This window comes from Haliotis asinina, chromosome 6 (assembly GCF_037392515.1).
Source record: "Haliotis asinina isolate JCU_RB_2024 chromosome 6, JCU_Hal_asi_v2, whole genome shotgun sequence".
NCBI lineage: Eukaryota > Metazoa > Mollusca > Gastropoda > Lepetellida > Haliotidae > Haliotis > Haliotis asinina.
In genome coordinates this window covers 26,279,866-26,301,057 of record NC_090285.1, presented here as the reverse complement: position 1 = coordinate 26,301,057, position 21,192 = coordinate 26,279,866, and the positions used below count along the sequence as shown (strand labels likewise).

Here is a 21,192-nt window from a genome sequence, read left to right as displayed (position 1 = left end):
TTGATGACAGATGGATGGACAAGTCGTTCAACCCAGGGATACATGACCATTACCAGTCAACACGTATCCAATGATTGGAAGATAGTATCATATGTGCTGCAAACTCTTGTCATACAACAAAGCCACACAGGAGTTAATATTGGTAAAGTCCTGAAAGATGCTGTGTTGGATTGGGGAATTGGAGACAAACAACCAGCTCTTGTGACTGACAATGCAGCCAACATGAGTGTGGCAGCAGAGGTTGCAGACATGTCACCACACATTTATTGCCTAAAACCTATGACAACTCGTGGAAATTCTTCGTCCACTGAAGGGAGCAACAGAAGTCCTTTGCGAGAAGACACCAACCATGTCAATTGTAGCTCCCATGCTACACTTGATTCGTAGCCAGATGATTCCCCCTGAAGGAGATTCTGGTCTTATGAAAGACGTGAAACAAGCCATTCTCACCGATTTGGGGAAGCGCTACAATTCAACCAAAGTGAAACAGATCCTACATCACTCATCAGCCATTGATCCCAGATTCAAAACACTACCATTACTTAATGATAAGGAGAAAAGCAGTGTGTTTGCTGATCTAGCTACTGTTGTGTTTGTTTGAGAGGCATGTTTTAGAAGTTGGAAGTAAATAGAATGTGTATATGGATGACAACTTCTTTAATACTGGAACACGACATTTCGATACAGGTTCTTGAACCTGTATTGAAACATTGTGTTCCAGTATTAAAGAAGTTGTCATCCATATATACCTATTCTAGCTACTACTGTGGCAGAGTACAGCGACAGACACAAGGTATGTATTCTTGTTGTGTAACATGTTTTAATTTCTTTTTCAAAATGAAACATAGTATACGTAGCAAGTTAAAGTTACATTGAACTGTATGTAAACTGTAATACAATAATATGTTAGTATAATTGAATCTGATGCCTTCAAAAGTTCTTTATCTCTGAATTTTATTTAATTCAATTCAACTTCAGTGTCAGTGAGTGAAACATTTACTTGTACTTACAGTGAATCGGGAAATAGAACAAATGTTTTAACAACACATGACATGTGTTCCAGGTTCCAACACTGGTGAAGGAAGAGCCTCAAGACCCCTCGGCTATCACTGATACACCACTACCTGACCTCCCTGACATACCTGACATACCAAACGTATCCAACACTGGTGCTGCTGAAGCCAGTGAAGGTGTTGGTCTTCCTCCTGTGAAGCAGGAACCCATTAAAGTTCTCAAACAGACTGATTCTTCAGGTAGCCCGTCCAAAATGTTCGGGGATGTGTATGTTGTAAAGATGGACCTTGCTCCACACCAAGAGCAGACCAAACACTCTCTAGTCCGTGCAAAGGAGGAGATTGAGAAATATGTGAAGGAGACACCCCTGAATGTTGATTCTTGATTGGTGGAAATTTCATGAACGTATGTACTCAATGCTGTGCCAGTTTGCAAAATCCATTCTGTGCATTCCTGCAAGGTCTGTCCCTTCTGAGAGGGTGTTCTCTGCTGCAGGTGATATTGTTACGGCACAGCGAGCCAACATCAATTGGAAACATGTAGACAGAATGATATTTCTGAAGAAGAATGTCAAACACCATTTCTAAACTTGACTTGACCTGTTCCAAGGTTTTGCAGATGTGAAAGGGTTTATTGTTTCATGTTCAAGTTGTCAATGTTCGAAAATATCAAGATGCTACTGATCTTTGACACCGTATTCTTAAAGGTCACATGCAACAAAAAAATCAAACAGAATTAAAACACAATTATTAAAAAACAATTATCACTTATTCATGACATCTAATATGCATTGCTGCTTTTAAAAAAAGAAATAAACAAAATTATAAGGTTACAATTGCAATTCAAAAGTACAATATTTTGTACTTGGGCTTACTTCCCCCGAAACGAAGCCCTTGGGAGACCGAACCCAGTCATAGTGGGTGGATGTGCACTCAAGTGTAACGACGGCTTCCAATTGACTGTTTCATTTGCTGATATGCTGAGGGTTCATTGTGTGTACAGAAAGATGATCTGTTTGATGGGCATTTTAGAAGTATAGCGAGTCGCAAGAAAGTAAGATTCTTTATGGATAACAACTTCTTTTTGTGTACTTGATGCTTCGTTTCAGTATGGATTCATATACTGTTGTCAAACAAAATCACATACACTAAAAGAAGTCGTTATCCATGAAGAATGTATGGAGACATGTTGGGTTTTGAAAATACATGTTCTCTGAATTTGCGTTCAATCCAATCAAAATTCATGTCAGTAGAGATGGTAAACTACTGCATGACTGGAAACTGTCCAAGTACAAAGCAGGACTTAAAACTGACAAGAGTTTGCACCAGTTTCCGTCAGATCCAGTCATCCGAAAAAAATAAATGTAGTTTGTTTGCAACCCACAGACATAAAAACATGTCATGTGTATCACACGTGCCTAATTACATAATGTGGCAGAGACGGGACTCGGGTGCACGAGTCATAAATCAACTTATTTTCTTTATGTCGTTTAGTCTGATAGGTATTAAGTTCAAATTGCACGTGGTCGATGATTGAAGCTGTGTACTGTATGTTGTCTTTAGTAGACAGGCAGGCAGACATATAGGTGTGAATAAACCAGACACTGAGCTTTCTCTGTGACAGAGACTGCTTACCACAATCAACAAATTTTTTGCGTAACGATTAGATTATTTAATTGTTTGTGTACACAACCAAGATTAGACTACTGCTCACGACCTCAGACGCTGGGCATGCATACTGTTTCAAGCTCCGCGAACCAATTCACTGCGCATGCGTTATGGACGCAGCGCAGCACAGCTGTTGAAATCAGTTTTCCCCCCAGCACTGGAGGGAATTTAGTGAATTTTTTTAACTCCGATTTTGAAGGCTTTTTTTCATCGCTTTTTTTTCAACTTTATAGGTTGAATTGGCATATTTTATGATTTGTTTCGTAAGTGCATACCGAAAGGTATCAGAATCTGCAAAGTTGTGTTTTACGTTGCATGTGACCTTTAAGTTAAACCTTAAGATGAATGATGAACAAGCATTGCATTTTGAAATTGTCAGTTTTCCAGTGTTTAATTTTGTTATTGTCTGCTTTAAAGATATTATGGTTTTTAGCGATTTGCTACATGAATATCATGATTTTATTCCAAATAGAAAATGTATCTTCTAATTCTTTGGAACCCTACCTTGCATTACATGCTGGAACAGTTTTTCTGATATATTCCACAAATGTTTGTGAAATGCAAGTTCAATAATGTAAGACTTGACTTATCCTGAGAAGTGGTTGTTCATTATATTTACATTGTTTAATGTGGTTAAGTTTTCATTAATGTTAAATCTTGAATGATGAGCAACTGTCACATTTTGAAATTGTCAATTTTCCAATGTTTCTTTCAAAATCTTTGAAAATGTTGTGATTTTAGCAGTTTTATCATGCTTCTATTCAAAGAAGCAGTAACATTTAGATTTGTTTGGAAAATATTGCCATGGACATGCTCCGACTGAGGTAATTTTCACAACTTTATTTTGTTATCTGTGGAAAAAAGCCAGTTGTGCCAATGTTGATCCCTGCTGTTCCATTTTTTATGGAAAACACTACTTTACTGTGCCAAACATTTTGAATAAAATGTCTTTCATGATGACGTGTTTTTATTTTTCTTGGCAGAAGAATACTTCCCCTGAAATGATAACATAACAGCACATTATTTCCAGTACTTTTATTTTTTCTGTATACAAGGACAAAATATTGTATACGTATCGCATGTATCGGACTACCAGTGTCAGGATACGTATTGTATCGTGGCATGGGCATATCGTCACAACTCTACTAATCTCTGCATCATCATTTTGCCATCTTCTCAAATATTTTTACTTTGTTCCATTCAGTCGGCTTTGTCAGTATGTATTCTCTGTCTGTCAAGTTGTTTCAGCACCAAGTATGGAGTACACAATAACTGTTAGAATATCAGTGGACATAAATATGTATGTTACATTACCTATTTGTAGCAGTACAATCAGAAAATAAAGCATGCTGATATCTGTTTATCTTTTTTTAGGTTTCTGATCATGGTGTACCGGTAGATATTACTAGTATTATGTACAAGTATTATCACCATTGGTAGAAAAAAGGAATGGATCCAAAGAAAACAAAAGATCGACCATTCTACGAACTGCCTGAAAATGTTCAAGCCAGTTCAAGAATTATTCAAGATGCACGCTCATCTCTCCGCACTGTTGTGACTAAGAGACCATTTACACCCCGTGACGAGAAGCGGACTTTGTTTCCTGCATCTACAGCCCGGAACCCAGAGTCTAGGCCAGCAAGTGCTTTCAGGTAAGGCTACGTTGTGTTAAATTGCTGGTGTATGTTAAAATATTGATGTTACCATAAACAAAATTACTGTCTTAAATGGGTCAAAAGTAACCTGAGTAATAGTGTTTTAATGGTACTTGAACAATGTTAAAGGTCACATGCATCGTAAAACACAACTTTGCAGATTCTGATACCTTTAGCTATGCTCTTACCGAAACAAATCATGAAAAGTGCCAATTCAGTCTATGAAGTTGAAAAACGCGATGATAAAAGCTCGTATACTCCCGCTGGCGGATCGTGATGGATGTACATGGTATTTTATCAGAGTCGCGTGGACCAATCAAAACTCGACATTCTTACATGAGGCTAGATAATGATATTTTCATTGTAAGGATCTTGAACTGTAATGAAATTTGAATGCAAAATGCAAATTTCTGATGCGATAACAGCAGCTTATAAATCGCATTGGCCCATAAAGTTAAGATAAGACAGATGAGTAACATATACATGCCACAAGAAGAGCTTTTCTTCGTCAGTGTGGCATCACTTACCTACTTACCTACCTCTTGTGTTGCAGTTTGAACTCTCGGCACTTTGATGGCAGTGATTCTAGACCAGTGTCAGGGACAAAGTTATCTCCTCTTGATCATGTAAGTTTTCTGTCACTGATTGGTGAAATAGTTGCATGCATCTGTATAGTAACTAACAATGGCGATCTTATTTGATCACTCAGTATGCAAACCTTTACTGTGGAAACCATGAGCTTTGCATAGGGACAGGATTACAGGCTGTTTTTTTCCAGAACATTGTTATCCAAATTATATAAGATTATTTTGAGAAACATGTATCCTTACACACGCTTACTTAAGCTTTTAACATCTGCTTCCAAGAACAGACTTCTCTTGCTGCATGTTGTCGGGCATTTCATGTTGATTGTTGCTTCTCATATGAACAAGGGATCAAATTGAGCAGAATTGCACGTATGACACTGAGAAGTATGAACATACGTTTGAAGGTTGGTACAAAAGGGGGGTGGATGCACTACATCCTGAGATCAAATTTTCAAGATTAGACTCATGGTGACAAAAAACATTATTAAACAAAGCTTGTTCGTCTCCCCTCGTCACCATCTTTGACAGTATTTATGCGTTTTTGGAACGCTATGACTGCCGTTATGTACCCTCGGCAACCAGTTTAGTACACTGTTGTAGCTGATACGCAAGTTTTGTTTCTATTTCAAACGATTACCATTAAAAGGCATTTGTTTTAGTTTTAGAAGATATTGTTACAGTTTTAGAAGTTTATTTTCCCATTTTGGTGATTTTTGTTCTATTGTGATGTATATGAGTTCAGTTTTGATGGTTTGTTTACCGTTAGTATGGTAGGCCAGAGTAGTGTCAGTACAGATGCTTGTGTGGGCTGGTCTCAGCTGGTCACAACTGCTGGTACCACCAGATTACCTGTTGGTTATGTAGTGACGTTATGTTCTCAGTTGGAATATTATAGCCACATATTGACTTGGCTTTCGGAAGCACAATTCCTGCATCTAAATTATGTAAACAAAGTTCTATAATTATTTTATATGAGGACACTCCACTTGTTTTGATTTAACAATTTATACAAAGCAACATAACTGATCTTGATGTCGTACAAACTGCAGCAAAGACATAGTAAATTGCACCTTAAGGGATGATGTTGCATGTCAAGCTAGCTTGTAATGATATGTGATGCCCTTCCCCTGGACAAGGTGTAGTTGTGGATTGTGCAATACCTTTCCTGTGGCCCAAATGGAGCATGTTCTGGAATGATGACCCCAAGATGGTGTTTTGTTAGAACTTGCTTGTCTGTTTTTAGTCTTCATCAAAATATATCTCCACGTTTATACATCCATAAGTGATATTTATTATTTATTATATTTATATTGAATTTCAGTTAAACTCTCATATATTCCAGTCTGAGCTAAGCATGTATTGGTGTTTTTATGCGACAGTCCTTGCTGAATCAAGTGTTACAAATGCAGTGAGGTGAAATGCTTCTCACTCTCATGGAAATAATTTCTGCTTCTGTGACAACCAATGTTCAGGTACACAAATGGCATTGTAAATAGAAACTTACATACATATTTTTATATTGATTACCATGTATTTATTTCCACTGGTATGTAGGTATTTATTTATTGATGTTTTAGACACTGGAATGTGATGGGTGCCACACACTGTCTAACATGGAACAATGGTGTTATAGTTAAGATGGATACAACCTGTCTAGGAGGTGTAACAGTGTTCATTCCCTTTCCTCATGCATTGTGTTGTGGACAACAGGATTAATTTGTTTTCTTACATATATATTGGTTTGAAGAAATGTCTGCCACTTTCTCTGGCTTAGACATAAATCAAAGCTGATTCCCATTATCATAGTGCTCCTTTATGTCATTCCGTATCATCCAATCAGTTGTTACAGAATAGCGCTCCTTCGTGTCGTTCCGTATCTTCCAATCAGTTGTTACAGAATAGCGCTCCTTCGTGTCATTCCGTATCATCCAATCAGTTGTTACAGAATAGCGCTCCTTCGTGTCGTTCCGTATCTTCCAATCAGTTGTTACAGAATAGCGCTCCTTCCTGTCATTCCGTGTCATCCAATCAGTTGTTACAGAATAGCGCTCCTTCGTGTCATTCCGTATCATCCAATCAGTTGTTACAGAATAGGGCTCCTTCATGTCATTCCGTATCATCCAATCAGTTGTTACAGAATAGCGCTCCTTCGTGTCATTCCATATCATCCAATCAGTTGTTACAGAATAGCGCTCCTTCGTGTCATTCCGTATCATCCAATCAGTTGTTACAGAATAGGGCTCCTTCGTGTCATTCCGTATCATCCAATCAGTTGTTATAGAATAGCGTTCCTTCGTGTCATTCCATATCATCCAATCAGTTGTTACAGAATAGCGCTCCTTCCTGTCATTCCATATCATCCAATTAGTTGTTACAGAATAGGGCTCCTTCATGTCATTCCGTATCATCCAATCAGTGGTTACAGAATAGTGCTCCTTCATGTCATTCCATATCATCCAATCAGTTGTTACAGAATAGGGCTCCTTCGTATCATTCCGTATCATCCAATCAGTTGTTATAGAATAGCGTTCCTTCGTGTCATTCCATATCATCCAATCAGTTGTTACAGAATAGCGCTCCTTCCTGTCATTCCATATCATCCAATCAGTTGTTACAGAATAGCGCTCCTTCATGTCATTCCGTATCATCCAATCAGTGGTTACAGAATAGCGCTCCTTCATGTCATTCCGTATCACCCAATCTGTTGTTACAGAATAGTGCTCCTTCGTGTCATTCCATATCATCCAATCAGTTATTACAGAACCTGCTAATCAAGCATACACAGGTACTCAACTTCTTCTGACTAGTTTTCAGCTTATCAGCTTGTTTTTACAAATATGAACAGGATGAGCATACGAAATGGAATTGTGATCACTTCGTCCCTTCAGTTCATTTCTGTAAGTCTTGAGGCATGACACATGAAGATTTTAACAAATGAAGTTTTTACAGTGTCAAGGATGGCAGTTTTCTGTTGATTCGCGAAAATTAGTGGATTTAAATGCAAATCAATCAATCTTAAGAATTATCTAAATTTGGGCAGAAAATATTAAGGGGATGAGGTCCCGCTTAACAGCGTCAAGAATCTGTGTCTCTTGGGCTATCAAATTTCAGAATATCACCGTAAGGTCTTTAGAGACTGTCCCTGCAGTGTTGATGTAGCTTTGCCAGAGATCATTGCAACCTGATATTCTGAATGTGCCCTTATGCACTGACGTGGGTTTACTTTTCTGTTTGACCATGTTCATACATGTCTTTGACTTAAAAGTGATAGATAGACATAGAAATTACCTTGGCATTGTTTATGGTAAAAATGGTGTCAGATCTATGCATGGAGAACATTTCCAGCCGGTAAACCTGGTAAAGTGTTATTTCTCAATGTATCTGTCTATTATAGAAATTAACAGTAATTTAAATCTTGTATTTCAAACAGGAAGCATGAGTAGTGTGGCAACAACATTTTGGCATCATTTTCACTGGGTAGAACTGTAGGGTTTCAGTCTGCTTTTAGAGAAAAATCAGTGGTGTATTAATATTTTGCAATTGTTTGTAATCTCATAGAGTAGGTTTATACTCTGCTTTATATCTATCATAACTTCAAGAAATGTAAACATTGTCTTGGTGTAAACATTGGTGTTTGGAAGTCCACATTATGCACACTTGTCTTTTGCAAGGTTGAAATGGTCTTGACCTGAACAATGTTCCAGATAAACCCTTGGCTTGTTTCCGCACAAATTAGTCCATATGTCCGTCCAGTTGTTACAATCAAACTAACATCCAATTGTTTGCCTTTCAGACACATTTAGATTTTGCCTTTTGGACATGTGTATGTTAAAATCAGTTTGATGACATTATAACCAAAAATCAGGGTTGGAAATTCATGCTAGTCCCCTGATCTGAGACCAGTACAATTCAGGAAGGATGTTTCTCTTTGGACCACCAATTTCACCATAGGTAGATAGCAAGTCTGTAACATTTTGTGGGAGAATGAAGACACCATTACTTTCTAATCCTGAAAATCACTGTGATTCCTACTGAAGAGTTATGTTGATATATAAATACTAAGTGAGTTCAGCATGATTAGATTGTTGAGCATAACTGAAAACAAAGAGGTTATCATGCAAAGCTTTGATTTTCAAACATGAGTTAGTGTGTTTTCTATTATGTGTGTACCAGCATCTGTTCTCCATGCATGGTTTTGGCTTGCAGTTCCCAGAAGGGTCAGATGTTCGTGCCAGGGCCGAGATTAAGGTACCGGTACACTCTTCATTGATTGTATTCCTTCCACTGTGTATGTTTGTGTTGCATAGTTGACGCACGTTCAGACAGCTGCTTTCAAGTAGATATCTGACACTTTCAGTTTTGTTAGTCGTTTGTTTCTTCCAGGCTTAGTCCCGGTGGTGGAAATATAGTGCCATCCAAATACTCATCATAACATTATCTTCACTTTGTTTAGTAGTTTATTTAACTTTCCCTTTCACACTGTTTTCTTTTTCAGTTGACTCCAATTGATGATAAATATTTTTACTGTATTAACCCATACCTGAGTTTATTTGAGTGAGTGGTTTTTGTTTTGTGCCACACTCAGCAATATTCCAGCTATATGGCAGCGGTTTGTAAATAATCGAATCTGGAGCAGACAATCCAGTGATCAACAGCATGAGCACCAATCTGTGCAAATGGGGACCGATGGCATGTATCAACCAAGTCAGTGAGCATGATCACCTGATGCTGGTAGTCACCTCTAACGACAAGCACAGTTGCCAATTGTGGCAAGCATGGATAGCTGAAGATATATTCTACCACAAGATATATTCTACCACAGATCTTCATGGGTCTGAATTTATTTGAAATATACTGAATTTGTGTACAACCCTGAATGATAGTCTATTTAAAGTTTTTAGGCTTTTCTTTGTTTCATTCAGTGGATGTTACCTTTATAACAGGGTAGTTTTGCTATGATATGTGAACATGAGATGCTATTAGCTCACTTCAGTAATATAATAAAGTTCATTCAACAATTCGCTGATTGCAAGATCATGAAGCACATTAATTAAAACAATGATTACTTGTCATCAGATGTGTTGCGCTGTGTTATTTGGTAACTCATATCTGATCTGATCTGGACCAGACAAGCAGCAGCATAAGCACTGATCTACATACAATTGGGATAAGATGATATGTGTCAACCAAGTCAGTGAACTTGACCACCTGATTGCCTCTTAAGACAAGCATTGATTGCTGAAGGCTAATTTTATCTTCGTGGGTGGCTGATGTCAGAAGTGGGCTACCATCATGCATACATCAGTGTTGACATAGTCAGGATCATTTGAACAGTCATCTGATGCCATAAATGGTCATATTATCCTATGTTTACATTTACTGTGTACCAATACATCACAAGTCATGGTTTATGTATTCTCAGGTGTGTCCTTCAGTACATCAGCAGCAAACGTAGTCTACAAAATAGGTAACAGACAGACTTTGGAAACGCATGTCTGGTCAATGACGAGAGAAGTGCGGATATTGTTTGTAGTTTTGAAGCAATTGAACTTTCTTTGTCATTCAACTTGACCTGTTGAAGACATTGAACATAGCAAACACATTGCAAGAAGACAGTGCTCAGTGTGTTTATGTTGAACCATCTTAGAGGAGTGACTGCATGAGAGAGAAGGTTTAACTTTTTGCAGTTGATTAGCCAGTCACATAAACAGGGATTTCAACATCCTGAAAATGTCAATCTTGCACATGATTCTGTAGTTTCTGTGTGCTTCCTATCTCCTACGTGAATATTAGATTTCACATTTAACTTGAAGCAAAGTGTTCGCATCTATCTCAGGTTTGGGTGTGGGAATTGGTTCAGTGGTTGTTAATGTTAGTGGACACAGTGCTGGGTCTTTGGTTCACAATGTAGTCAAATGTCTTCAGATGTTGTGTAGTGTCATGTAGGTCAGTGTGTGACTAGATGTATATGCAGATGGGAGTATACAGACAGTATACAGTTCCTCATGATGGTTATGTGGAGTGACTGTGAACTGAGAAACATGAATCCTTACTATTTTTCCGTCACAAAAGATTTATTGATCATTTAACTGAGTATTTACTGTATTTTTAAGTCATTTTGTTTATTTTTCCATATGTCGTTCACAAAATTCATAAAACATAACTCTATTTACTGCACACTTAACACTTGTTTGAAGTTTGCAGTGTAATTGCCTTGGAGTTCAATTAACACACAATTCACATTCTTTGTATATCTTAATGTAATGAGTATTGAAATTATAGCAATATTTTCAGACCCCTCGAGCCCCCACAGCAGCTGAGATCGAGACAGCCATTCTGGCCCCCAAACCACCGGCTGACCCAAACAGACCACTGTCCAGGAAGGGATCAAGACAGAAACTGTACAATGCCACCAGTGTTGATGGGGGAGGAGAGAACGTGTCCAGTATCAGGCCACGGAGTGGATCAACTGACGGTATGTTCCTGAATTTTGAATTACAGAAGTAAAACCAAGAGATAAGAAGTGGATTGATTTTCTGCAGATAATTCAATATGAATTGTTCGTAATGTTACAGTTAATAAATGGACAAGACTAAAGGTATAAGAAATCCCCTCTGAAGCAGTAAACTATCACACAGACAAGTCTCAAATATTCAATAACAAGTCTAAGGAATGGGAATGGCAATGATATGAAAAGTGACCCATAATTCACACACAAAACTCTAAACATTGTGACCCAGTGATAACTATCAATTAGTCAATGAAAATTCAGATTACAGAAAACACACTGTTAACAGTGAACACTGTTCTACATGTCATTTCCTATGTATCCCCAAATTACCAGACGTTATTATAATGCTCCTGACTCTACTTACAGGCCGTCTGATGCATGAGTCCAGCAGTCCTGACCGGGAGGTCCCAAGGCGTGTAAGTAGTGGACCCAAGGAGAGAACCCTGCCAACAGAGGAGCGGGGCATGGCTGATGGGAAAGAAGCTGCCCCACGTGTGTCCAGCTCCATGGGAGTCAGCAGCCCCCCCAGAACGTAAGTGCTGATATGGCCATACATTGAAACATCGTCATTGATCTTGGCAAATTATAGACATAAAACTCCATACATTTTGCCCCTTGAGATTCAGCCTTAGTAAACTTCAGCTCAGTATTATTCCTTACACTGTACTGAGTCTAACAAGCCCTAATAGAAGGTGGCATCAGCTAACCTTTTGAAGTGACCAATCAGAATACAGCTTACCATATTGCAAAACTTAACATTCGATCATACCATTTGAACTTTTACCTAGAACACTGGAATGATTCCAAATGCTATTTTCCATCTGATCACTTCAGAGTGTTACAATGGAGGATACAGTAAGTAAACAGTCATTGAACATAACATTTTTGTCAATATTCCACTATGTCATCTTGCAGAAATAGAAGCTGATATTAAATACAGTGCAGGTGAATTACCTGTGTTCTATGCAGATTTTCATTTGTTGAGAGATCAGTGGAAGCGACATGTGAAAGAAAATCCAAAACCCGTTTTGTAAGTCCCACCCAACCCTAAAATAGTAGCAGTGGTCTCATTGGTTAAATCCATTCAACTGTCTAGCATTTGATTGGATGGTCAGGTGCTCAGTGGTTAACTGGCACGACCTTTTACTAGAGCTTGATAGACTCAGTATAGCAGTAACAAATAATACTGACCCTATGTTTACTTGACTGCTTAAAGGTATTCCTTAAAAAACAAACCCCAAACGAATTCTATGTTCTGAAGCACTAGCTTTACAAGTTTTTAATGATTCTAATCTTAAAGTATCCCTTCACACACATTTTCAATTGGGGTCAGTCATTTTCTTATATCGTTTTGATTAATGTAATCCATCGTAGATATTGGAAAGTCATCCTGTGATCCTTGGAGCTTAGTGCATGTTTCATTGTTTCAGTGGTGGATCCCATGATGGGGAACAGAGGGTGGGTAGTGGCAGCTCACGCAAGTCCAGCAGTGCAGGGAAGACTCGTAGTGGTCAGTGTAATGTCCATCTTGTACACATCTCCAAATGTAGCACATACCTAATGTGGATCTCTGACTGAAGTATATGTTTAATGTAGCTATCAGACTGAAGTAAAGTTAGATGTAGATCTCTGGCTGAATTAGAGTCTAATGTAGATCTCTGACTGAAATATATGTGTAATGTGAAACTCTAACAGAAGTATATGTCTATTGTAGATCTTTGACTGAAATAAAGTCTAATGTAGATCTCTGACAGAAGTATATGTCTAATGTATATCTCTGACAGAAGTATATGTCTAATGTATATCTCTGACAGAAGTATATGTCTAATGTATATCTCTGACAGAAGTATATGTCTAATGTATATCTCTGACAGAAGTATATGTCTAATGTATATCTCTGACAGAAGTATATGTCTAATGTAGATCTCTGACAGAAGTATATGTCTAATGTATATCTCTGACTGAAATAAAGTCTAATGTAGATCACCAAGTTAAGGTAAAATCTAATGTAGATCTGTTACTGGATTCTTCCTCCCTGTACTGTTCTAGGGAGTGCTGGGAAAAGAGACTCATTTGACGTTGGTGATGACAACTTGTACACAGACAAAGTTGCACCTGTGATTGATGAGATGTCAGCTCTTGGCAAGAGTGAGTATACACAACCTGCAACAGCATTGGTTCAGTGTCTCTGTAATACAAAGGAAGACAATGTGGCAGCAAATTTAGGTTTTCAGTCTAAGGCTGAGGTTGAAAGCTATACACACATAGAGTGTGGCCACTTTGTCTGGTCAGAGCTGTGTTTTGATGCAAAGTAAAGCTGTATTCAAGTACATTCCATGAAATATGACAAAATTGTCCCACCTGTTTATGATGATATTTAACCATAGTGTTAAGAAATATGTTATGAAGACTCACAGTAAAAAGCATTGATGCAGACCATCTACGAAACCCACTTTTGTATTCAGATTAGAATTTCACTCTGCATCAGTCAGAGGATTTGCGTTTCCATAGCAACAAACCTTTGAGAGAGGTAAACTGGACGGAGGGTTGGTCTCACCATGTGTATGTGTTGTAGACAGGGACAATGAGAAGCTTGGGGAGCTGGCTGAGGACCTGTACATTGTGCTGGACACCAACAAAAAACTGACCAAGAGCTACAAGCAGAGATCGTCTATTCTCAAAGCTATCTTCAAGTTGCTGGATGTTGAAGAACCCAGAGTCATGCTCAAGCTAGCCAGGCTGATATTGGCTGTAAGTGATTTGGTCATAGCTCAGTGATGTTTACAACATGTCAAAAATAAAGCATCTATGAACAATCATGTTAGTGTTCCTTCTTCTAGTTTCAAGTAAAGTTGGGTGGGTGAACATGCATTTAACATTAAGTGTTTGTTATACATTCTTCCTAATACAAAATCTCTTTTCCAGTTTAAGGTGGGAGGCAATAATCTGTTGAATGTCTGTAAGTTGGTGTTTAAAGTGAGCCGTAATGAGAAGAACGACCAGGAGTTCCTAGAAGGCAATGTTCTGGGTGAGTTGTCTGTGAGTGGGGAAGAAATATATGTGTATATGTCACTAAGATCCTTCATATTCCAATCCTATTTAACAGCCAGTTAGATTAAGGCACATATCCTCCTGTTGTTTCACAACAGTACATGTAACTTCATCTGCACCTTGTGTGTGCAAGTACCATCAAATCATGATGAGTTGCTGGGGACCAAGTAATAAATTCGACTTATCAATGTATTTGAGACCTGAATATGTCTATGATGGAAGAACATCTGGTTGGGGCCGACAGGTACTTCGAGTTCTGCATAATATTTCAGACACCAGCATTCGACTCATCAGGTTTTGACTGTACTACCAACACTGTCTCAGTTAAAGGAGCCTATATTGACACTTTGAGTTTTCTGAGGTTTAACACATCCATCAAATGGTGAGGGCAGGAATATACAGGGACCAAGCTTGTACTTTGAGACGATCACAAGCGAGACAGAACCATATTTGACAACAGTGTACTTGAGTCTTGTGGAAATAGTTGGAAGTTGTTGTTTCAGACCTGTTGATAGAGACAATACGTACTACTGACCATGTGGCATCCTGTGAAGCTCTCATCTACTGTGTCGGAGCTATCAAGTTCCTCACTGGAAACCCAACTATACTCAGGAGGTTGGCCAAGAAGGAGTGTATCGAGACACTAGCTGGACTCCTGCACAATATCGAAAAAACTGTGAGCATAGCAAACTTTACACAGTCACACTAGTCAAAAACTAGTGCCTGCTTGGAGTTCAAGAGAATAGTGGTCTCAAGTATGGATGATAGTTAGTCGGCTGCTTTGTGGCCACCTTCAGTGGGTTGACTGGACTATTATTGCAGTAGGCATCAGTGTGTGCCGTCTTGAAGGTGGTAACGACCATGGCCTACAACACCTGAAGCCTGCTGCCTTCATTAGACTAATGTGGCTGAAATACCGTTGGAAAAATAAAAACCCACATTCATCGCTATTTTTACTCTTTCACAGATTTATATGATATTTATACAAACTTGGAGCACAAAATGTCTGAACGATTCAACTTAATGTGTATACAGTCTGTTTTGCTATAGATATAGATGCTCTGGGTAACTCTTTCAGTCATTTCATATTCATCTGTGGATTTGTACAAACAGAGTCAAACATAAGGTAAACTGTGTACATCTGTGAACAGCATCATGATAATATCTCACACGGAATTGAGGAGTTGTTAACTTAATGAACTAATTTGTTCCCATCATATAATTGCGTGTAATGATTGTCAGCTGGGATGTCAGTTGTCAGCAGCTGTTTCTTCCTGTTGTCACTCTGCTCTGCATGTATGTTCTTTCTGATCAGAATCGAGACAACGGACGAGTCAGTGACCAGTTTGGACATATTTTGGTTCAGGTAAATAATTGTTTTGTATATTCTGAAGGGGTTCATGAAGGGTTTTGTGTGCTCTTATGTATGTAATTGTTTCCAAAGCACAGTTGATTGCACTTCATTCTGATATTAATATTAAACTTTTTAATGATAAAAATATTTTAATTAAAACAAATTGCTGCTCAAGGCTCTAAGGCATTATTACAACATTAAACCCAAGCCGTCTGTCAGGCACGAGAAGGTTAACAGTTTTATGGTTGATCCCACGAGGATGGGTTAAGATAGGCATTTCTGGGTGAAGATAGGCATTATTTTAACGAACATGCTTGCCTAGGGAGAGACCACATAGGTCATATGTCCTTTATTGTGGGGAAGGACTGAAGTCATAGAGACTCAGGTGTCCAACTGGCAAATGCAGTCGCCCATCGAGTTACTCTCCATGACCAATGTTGTGTAACGTATTTGTGACCAGGGCTCTGTGCACAAGCCCACACACCACTACTAATGTTAGTATGTTATCAAAACACTGCAGTGGCTGTCTATCTTGATATCATTTTCTATCGTGTCTGTTGTAGTCTTATATTAAAGTCTTTATATTTGTTTTGAATCATCTTTTTGATATGTTTATGAAGATAATGCGCAAGAAACAAGCCATAAGCTGTAGAGAATAAAAAAAATTATTACACCATCTAAGATCTAGTTCTGTTGGGTTTAGAGTGAGCTGTATCTGCTGTGTGTGTGTAGTTTATGAAGATTATCCTGTGTGCAGCTCTGTGCAGCCCTGCGCAACCTTGCTGATGTGGGATCGGGGAGGGAGCGCTTCCTGCAGACTGGAGTCATTGAGAGCTTGAGTCATCTCCTTGATGCCTACCCTAATGACTGTGATCTCGTCCTCTACATATCCAGAATATTCAGGTAAGCTGAACATCTGCACACAGTGATTGACCTGATGTGTGAGCATATATGAGCATATGTCCTTGGCATTAGCCGACCACTGATCCCCTTTGTCTCTTCTCATGAGATCAGTGAAGATATGGGTTGGCAGTGGTCTTCATTAACCCATGCTTTATCATGGCAGGACTCGCTGACTTGATTGATTGTCTGGTCCAGATATTTCATAGATTGCATATAGCTGGAATATTGCTGTGTTGGGCGTTAAACTCAATCCAGCTATCTCTTCTTATGATTGTCTACTGATCTTCATGTTTTGTATATTTTTCCTTATCCTGACTCATGCCTATTATGCTTATCTCCTTCTGTACGAATGATTGTGGAATACTTGTATTCCTTGTAGTTCACATACAGCAGATGGAAAAGCTCATTCACCCACGACTTGCCTCCATTTTCCCACCAAAACAGTCATGTGACTTGCCATGCATGTCACTCTCTCTCCTTCATCGGCCAAGTGGATGGTTGGATGAGCACTGTAGTCCTCTGTATGGCACTGTACCCTTTGACGTTTAGATTTTTTTATCCAAATTATGTTATGTATTGTTTTAGCCATAGTTAGCTTACATCGTATGTCAAATTTGTTTTCATATTTTGTGACATAAATTCATCATAATGTAGTTTGTTCACGTTTGACGAAACCAGCAATCAGCGGCCCAAATGCTTGTCGTGCATTAATTCATGTTCTTCCATTTTCCATTGCAGATACTGTATTATATCGTGCAATTGATCGGGTGAGGAAATTATCTCACATCACAGGAGATAATGCCAGTAATCATGTTGTTAGCTACTGTTGAAACGCCTGATTCAGGTGATTTGCCAAGTTCATTATAGGGGCAGTCATCATCTGCTAGTCAGGATGTAGCTGCAGTGAAGAAGAGGTCTTCTACTTGTGAATCAACATTATTGGAAGCAAAATTGGAAGAAATTATCTTCATCTGGAGTCTTGACGAAATCAACTCATTCCAGCAGATCAATGCATCAGAGGTTTAATGAAGACATTGTGCCTGATCAAGCAGATGTACATGCAGCACAAGTAGGACCTGTGAGAACTATGACAGCTGTTCCTGTCCAGTCTCCAGCAATGCAGACCAGGCTCCAGCAATGCTGACATCTGACATCAGAGACGGTATCAGCACAACCATATCACCACTTCATGCGGACGGAGACAGCACCTTAGCCAACTTGACTATATCATGTCAGTTTCAGCCTACATTGCAGAACTTCAACCTGGGCGACTTCATGAGGTTTACTACGCAGATGATGGCTATGATGAGCAATTGCTTGCTGAAGAGAGAGCTGCATGTCAGAACAATCTGAAGAGAGAGGGCGTTCGGGAAAGCACAGATCTTCGAGAACCTGTTCCTGTGAGATCAACGTCCTCATCTAAGAAGCCTATGACTGAAGACAATGATTGTGAATGTTCATGTTGGAGATCTTCACGTTCAGAAGACTCGGTCTTCACAGCGGGAGAAGGTTCCATAAAAGATTATGAGAGACTGCAAAGTCATGTTCAGGAACCCTCAACATCCGAGAACATCAGGAGGGATTGGAAGAAATGAAATACCTCCATAATCCAGTCATTCCACGTCAGCATCCCATAGCTCCCACAGACATAGATCAACACATAAGGGATCTTCATGGAATGGAAACAACAGACGTTCATGGAAGGAGGGTTCACGAAAGGAAAGTTAGGGAACGGAAGGTTCGCGATGGCACCATTTATCAGATGCGGAGTTCAGACGTTCATCTAGATTCTCCGAATTTGCTGCCTGAGGTACTCTTAAGATCAACAATTACATTAATGCAGACTGATTCATCAGGGAGATGATCCACCAGTGCAGTTACGACAGCTACCCATCTGATTGATGATAAGCCACTGACAACACAGATGTCTGTCATCAGGGACATCACCCCGCTTCTTGGCTTCAAGAAGATGAAGACAGCGCCTCATCGTTCATGAACGCTTAGACCTCATTACATCAAGATCACTCCACATCGCAGAACTTATACCTAGGCGTGTTCATGAAGCAAGTTATAATGCAGAAGATCGCTATGTTGGATCACCGTTTGGCTGACGAAAGAGGTGCATGCCAGAACCCAACGATGTCAAACAATGTTCAAGAAAGCGCCAAAGATGAATCTCCATCACACAAGCAGTTGTGAACATAATGTGCATCGACAGTAGACTGGTTACATGATGTGTTCTGGTCAATATAGATGCAGCACTTAAGGAATGAGGAGCACATCTCGACAAGAAAGTGATTTCAGTAAAGTGGTCAAAAGGAGAACAATGCCTTCACATAAATCAGCTGGAGATGAGAGCAGTAATAAACACCAAACACCACTGGTCAAGTCCACTGATCAACTGAGTTCTGGATGGTCCACAGTAGTGTTCTACATAAGCACCATAGACCTAATTGCTACAAGATTCAACAAGTGCATGCAGATCTTCGTCTCTTCAGTGCCAAACCTTCAACCCTTGGCAACAAATGCCCTGAGCATATCATGGGAAGGACTCTGGTTCTAGTACCTCAAGTGCTATTGAAGATCAAACTGACTCAAATGCCTAGTCATCCCCTTTTTAGCAGAGAAGTCTCAATGACAATATACTGGATGAGAACCGTTATAATGAGGGTCTACAAAGCAGCAGGACTGGAGCCTCCAAGAGTTTCCAACCCACTAGAAGTCAGAGCACTGGCGTCCACACTTGCTCTGCACAGACATTGCTCAATATCGTCTAGGAGGGCTGCTTTTGGAAATCAGGGACAGTGTTTGCCAACCACTTCCTCAGAGACATTGCCACTGAATAGTCTCCAGCATTCACCAGTTTGAGCTACTTGTAGCACACCAACTAGGAGCTGGAAATCTCACTCTTATCTTGTTGACTAACCTACGTTTTTGGAGAGTTATGGTTGAGAGTCCATGTGCTAGACTAACATAAGTGATTAGACTCTGTGTGGGTAGCGATCTTGCCCGTATATTAAAGGGTTGCAAATCATTTATGGTAATGATCTTACCACAATCTGTGGGTTAAACATGAATAACAAGTAAGAAGATAATGGAATAACTACAATAAACATAAATCTATGAGATGCACTTGTCTTAGAGAAAGTATGGCAAAATGTGGTCCTAGTGGTCCCAGCTGACAGTGGAAGTTGGAAGAACAGGATCCATGGAGTGCTGTACAGCACTTCCCATGGTGGGAGATACAGGACCTATCTGTGGACAGCTGAGGAATCCATAAAGTGACCTGACCCCCCACCATTTCCATTGGATTCTGGAAGCATAATGAGCATGCGTCAGGAAAAATAGATAATTTTTCAGGTAAAATTGACATTTCATGCTTATCCTGACCCATAGTGTCAACCTTTGCGCATCAAAACACGTTGGGTTTCTTAGCAAACCCAAGCGGAAGGGCTTATTCAGGGGGGAGTGACAAACACGGCAAGTCACATGACTGTTTTGGCGGGAAAAGGGAGGCAAGTCATGGGTGGATCTGCTTTACGAGATCTACAAGGAATTCAAGTGTTCCACTATCGTTCACATAGGAGACATGCATCATATGCATGAGTCAGGATAAGTATGAAATATCAATTTTACTTTTAAAATTACATTGTAGTATAGTGTAAGATTTGGAGAGTGACATATGATTCTGCTTACACAGTGCTATGTTTACTTGCAGTAAAGTGACGCTCCATACGGACTGCTGCACTGTTTTGGCCAATCAACATTCCTGCTACAAGTCTTTCATTCATTTGCTCAACAGACATGTCAACAAGGAGGTAACTTGGTGTTTCTAAATAGTTTGGTGGGAATGAGGGTTGTAAGTCCTTTGATTGTCTTGTATTGCAATTATTGTACTAACATCACCTGTCTAAGCCCATATAAATATTACTGGGGGACCAGCTAGTACTGTAAGTACTGTCTTCTCGCATCATTTTATGAAGATTCTCAAAACTGAATGCTTTCTTACGAAAAAGAAATGAATTTTTGGAGCCAGTAGTCTCAGATGATTGCCCCATGCAAAAGGGAATGTCTCAGTCTGTCGGAACTGTCTCCACAGTCATTAAGCTGAAAGGTGCCTGTGCTGGTACATGTACTTTCTCCATAGGCTGACTTGAGGCACGGGACTTCCATTAGAGATGTACCATAATGGACATAATTTGTCCCATCCTGAAAGATATCCTCAGTGGGAGTGCACTTGACTTTGTTATGGGCTAGTTACTAGTATTGGTGTTTCTATTGTAATATTGCCTGAGAGAGGAGACATGTTATCCCAGACTGGAAGTGGTGTTATGAGACTGCACATGACTCACTCAGTGCAGACAGTGTGGCAAACAGCCACTGGCAAGCTAGCCCATGTCTAGTAAGAATCCAGACATGCCAGGAAATCACAACATTCACTGAGCCGACT

At 39.4% G+C, this 21,192-nt stretch overlaps 1 protein-coding gene across 2 annotated transcripts in view; it reads left to right on the top strand.

The window, feature by feature from the left end:
* The window catches only part of LOC137286629 (armadillo repeat-containing protein 2-like), a 31,291-nt gene that overhangs the window by 2,123 nt on the left and 7,976 nt on the right, over positions 1 to 21,192 (top strand). Inside the window, exons 2-14 of one of the 2 annotated variants that reach the window (XM_067818580.1) lie at positions 4,056 to 4,333; positions 4,890 to 4,962; positions 9,130 to 9,171; positions 11,218 to 11,398; positions 11,801 to 11,966; positions 12,865 to 12,944; positions 13,484 to 13,582; positions 14,010 to 14,185; positions 14,360 to 14,462; positions 14,989 to 15,161; positions 15,801 to 15,851; positions 16,597 to 16,742; positions 20,461 to 20,560. In XM_067818580.1, the coding sequence (XP_067674681.1) occupies positions 4,131 to 4,333; positions 4,890 to 4,962; positions 9,130 to 9,171; positions 11,218 to 11,398; positions 11,801 to 11,966; positions 12,865 to 12,944; positions 13,484 to 13,582; positions 14,010 to 14,185; positions 14,360 to 14,462; positions 14,989 to 15,161; positions 15,801 to 15,851; positions 16,597 to 16,742; positions 20,461 to 20,560 (1,593 nt within the window). In that variant the 5' untranslated portion in view covers positions 4,056 to 4,130. The remainder of the gene's footprint in view (positions 1 to 4,055; positions 4,334 to 4,889; positions 4,963 to 9,129; positions 9,172 to 11,217; positions 11,399 to 11,800; positions 11,967 to 12,864; positions 12,945 to 13,483; positions 13,583 to 14,009; positions 14,186 to 14,359; positions 14,463 to 14,988; positions 15,162 to 15,800; positions 15,852 to 16,596; positions 16,743 to 20,460; positions 20,561 to 21,192) is intronic. The other variant, XM_067818581.1, reaches the window with a different exon arrangement.